General features: G+C 57.0%; 1 protein-coding gene across 1 annotated transcript; it reads right to left on the minus strand.

Annotated features, from left to right (window-relative positions):
- Window positions 1-790: 790 nt before the first annotated feature.
- On the minus strand, window positions 791-2,990 carry LOC102239386 (lysine-specific demethylase 5B). Its single transcript, XM_005886362.2, has 2 exons — window positions 1,993-2,990; window positions 791-1,445 (listed from the first exon to the last, which is right to left on the minus strand). The coding sequence occupies exons 1-2, from the start codon at window positions 2,437-2,439 to the stop codon at window positions 1,308-1,310; spliced, it is 585 nt and encodes a 194-aa protein (XP_005886424.1). The 5' UTR covers window positions 2,440-2,990; the 3' UTR covers window positions 791-1,307.
- Between the last annotated feature and the right edge of the window lie 738 nt (window positions 2,991-3,728).

The following is a 3,728-nucleotide window of genomic DNA, read 5'->3' on the forward strand; positions in this document are numbered from 1 at the left end:
TCATCGATGTTTCTAACTCTCTATCTCTCTCCTTTCCTCTCTGTAAAAAATCAACAAAATATATTTTTTAAAAAAGAAGAGCTGGTGGGCGGGAGCGGGCGCCAGGTGGGCAGGCGCTCTCTGCAGCACAGCTTCCTCAGTGTCCCTCTCGTCCCAACGCCGCGGGCAGCGGGCATCCTGCCCCAGGGCCGGGGCGCTAAGGATGTGGACATTTAAAAAGGCCAAATCGCAGTATCCAGACGGCACCTGGAGCGTTCTGTCTGTGGGCCCATCACCCGTCAGACCAGGCGACACCCTGCTTCCAAGCCCTTTGATTTCCTGACACGGCACCCAGTTCCCCGTCAGCTCACATGTAACGAGAGGCCACGCCTGCACGGAGCACGGATTCCGAGTCTGGGAGCGACCTGCCCGTTCTGAGGAAGCAGGCGCCAGACACCGTTCCTATCCTGACACTTGGGGGGCGGGGATGGGGCCACGGCCCTGAGTGTGAGCAGCACTGCCCACGGCGGCTGCAGGCCCGCTGGGCAGAGGCCAGCGCACGCGCCCCTGGCGGAGCGAGAAGGGCGGCGGCCTGGTGGCTCTCGCAGAACCAAGCACTCACCCACAAAGCCATCGCCTCATGTGATACCAGCTACCAAAAGAGCAGGGGAGGAGGCGGCCGGAGACAGCCATGCTGGGCAGCCCTCAGCACTTTCTAGGTCACGAGCTCATCGGGGACACCGGTCCGACACCGGGACCGACACGGGCGCTCCGCACGCCAACCAACCACATGCTCAACACCAACACGCTGTTCGGAAGTTTTGTTTTAATTCCAGCCACTGAAACAACATGGAAGTTATTGCTCAGATAAATAAACCTAGTCTACGAGGAAAAGAAAAGCGGATAAAGAAACAAACAAAACCCCAAAGTGAAACTCAAGTTCCCAATATGGTAACAGTAAACGGAGAACTCCTCCCACGAGGATTTACTGGAATTTCTGTGCCTCTGGGCACGAGACGGAGCTGGGCTCGCGGCGGGGATCCGGCGGCGCGTGGGGAGCTGTGCGTGCGAAGGGGCGAGCGCCAGAGCCTTCGGTGGGTGGGAACCCGCCACACACCAGCATGTCACCCCACAACCACAAACAGCTCTTAAGGAAAAAATACAAAAGGTGTCAAAAAATTTTTTAGTTGTTTTTTTTTCTTTTTTCCAAAGAGTTCTGGAAAACGATCCATTCGGAATAGAAATAGCACCGAGTACAGGCTGGTCTGACCCAGTCCTGTGGCTTTGCGGTCCCTCCCGGTGAGTCCTGAACGACACAAGGGGCGGGCTTATTTCCGGCTCGGCGCGGCCGTCCCCGCGCAGCGCGCACAGACGTAGTCCTCCTTCGCCGCCGTCTCCGGGGAGACGCCAACACAGACCTGATGGAACCACTGGTTGCAGCTGCCATCACACTGGACCCAGTCCACCTGGTTACAAAGAGCAGGGAGACGGGTGTTCAGAGGAGAACGGGCGCATCCGGGCAGGCCCCTCCGAGCATCTCAGGAAGCCATGGACATACTTTTTGAATAAAACATTCTGTCTGGCTGGGAGTAACCTTAACTCCTCTGGTAGCAAACATATGTGTTAAAAGATCAATACAGAGTCTTTTTTTCTTTTCTTTTTTATTTTCTTTTTTTGTCAAAAAAAATTTTTAGTTGTTTTTTTTTTCTTTTTTCCAAAGAGTTCTGGAAAACGATGGCTGCCTTGGGGCCGAGACAGCCGCCGGTGACTCTGAGCCACGGGCGTCATCCGCACCCCCCCACCTGCCGGCGCCAGGGCGGTGACGCTGGAGGAGCAGGAAGAGGAAGGAGGGAAGAGAAGAGTTTCTTCAGGAAAAGGGAGAAGACCCAGGAGCGCTGGTGAGAGCAGAGCCCGGTGGAGAGGAGATCACTCAGAGCAGAGCAGGCAGCAGGAGAGACAGACCGCGGTGCGGAGCTAAGGGGAAGCGCGTCCTCGAGGCCAAGCCGCACTGACCTCGTCTCCCTCCGGCTGCAGGCAGCTCCCAGCCGGGCAGATGGCGTCTTCGTCCTCAGGGTCCTCCTGCTCCGAGGAGGAGGTGTCCGAGGGCAGGGAGTGGGTGTCGGCGGAGCGGACGGGCGTGTAGCCACGCTCGCTCTCTAACTGGAAAGCGTCCGTGTCCTGGGGGGGCCCCAGTCTGATCCTCTTCCTCCCGGGGGCCCACACTTTCCGCACCCGGCCCCAGCACTCGCCGGCGAGGCCATCTCTCTCGGGGCGGCGCTTCAGCTTCCTCTCCAGGCTGCCGCTTCCCTCTCGCTTCGCCCGGCAGCAGTCGCTCTTCTTGCCGCCGGGTCTGCCTGGGGAGCTGCGGCCCGTCTGCTGGGCAGGGCTGGGCTTCGCGAGCAACGTCTGGTAAAGCTCCTGGGTCTCAGGAAGGGTTACCTGGAGCAGCTGCGCCTCCATCAGCAGCTCGCTCACTTCTGGGCTCACACCGTGCAGGGGAATGCAGCTCCATCCCGCAGAGAAGGGAGCCTGCAGAGACGAGCTCCTGCTGTCCTGGTCGCCGGGCTCGGAGGACGCGGTGCCGGGAGGCTGAGGCGCCTAAGGGAGGAAGCAGGGCAGAGTCAGGCCGGCCTGGGACCGAAACGCCTCCGCCCAGGGCCACAGGCAGGCAGGCACCGGCCACGTCCCAAGTGAAACAGCCCTGGCGTCTCGGATCTGACCAGGTCAGCGCCGGCCCACGAGCCTCCTGACTCCAGGGGAGGGCACCACGGGAAGTCAGCGTGTCCTCTGCCGTTTCCCACAGACGACCGCACGCAGGAGGGGCCAGGATGGAAGTCAGCGGAGGCCCTGCTGGCAGCCACACGCCCCTTCCCGCCCTCCCCGTGTCCGCGGGAGGAGCCAGGAGAAACGCTCCACTGACCCCAAATCAGTAAATTAACAGTCGTGTCCTCCCCTCGACTAGCAACCACGGCCCTGGCAGAGCCTGTGCACAGGGACACGTGCCCCCCCCCCCCCCCGGCCCCCACCAATCTCACTCTTCCAGCACTACATGGGCGTCAGAGACAACGACTACAATGACATCTTCTCTTTTTCTTACACGTCACCTCCCTTCTAGTCTCCTGGGAAGGGTCTGAGGCCCTGGTTTGTTGGTCTTTTCTCTAATGGTCATTTGGAGGCAGGGAGAAAGGCTAAAATAGAGAACAGGCTACTAGGCCTTAAGTCAACCTTTCCATAACTACTGCCCTTACCACTGGTGGTTCTGGAAACAATTTTAGAGGTATATAGACAAATATTTTGTTTCAATAGTTCTGTATTTATTTTTATGGTTACTTTCTATTTTTGGTAAGGAATGTTGATTATCCATTTGCAGTTACAATGCAATAGTTTAACATAACCTTGGTTAGAAACAAAGTAAGTTTATTTAAAATATATCTATTAGTACCCAAGCTGGTGTGACTCAGTTGGGTGGGCTTAATCCCTGCATCATTTCTTTAACCTTGTAAGAAATATGTTCTCTGGGAGATGAAAATGTCTCTGTGATCAGGGTCATGGATTCTCTGTCTATATCAAAGCACTTCCTCCTTTTTCTTCCTTTTCCCAAGAACCTAAATATATTTCTACTAGAGGCCCGGTGCATGAAAATTCGTGCACTTGGGTGGAGGGGGGGGGGTGTCCCTCAGCCCAACCTGTGCCCTCTCACAGTCTGCGACCCCTCAGGAGATAACCACCTGCTGGCTTAGACCTGCTCC

Source organism: Myotis brandtii, unplaced genomic scaffold (genome assembly GCF_000412655.1).
Source record: "Myotis brandtii unplaced genomic scaffold, ASM41265v1 scaffold975, whole genome shotgun sequence".
Taxonomy (NCBI): domain Eukaryota; kingdom Metazoa; phylum Chordata; class Mammalia; order Chiroptera; family Vespertilionidae; genus Myotis; species Myotis brandtii.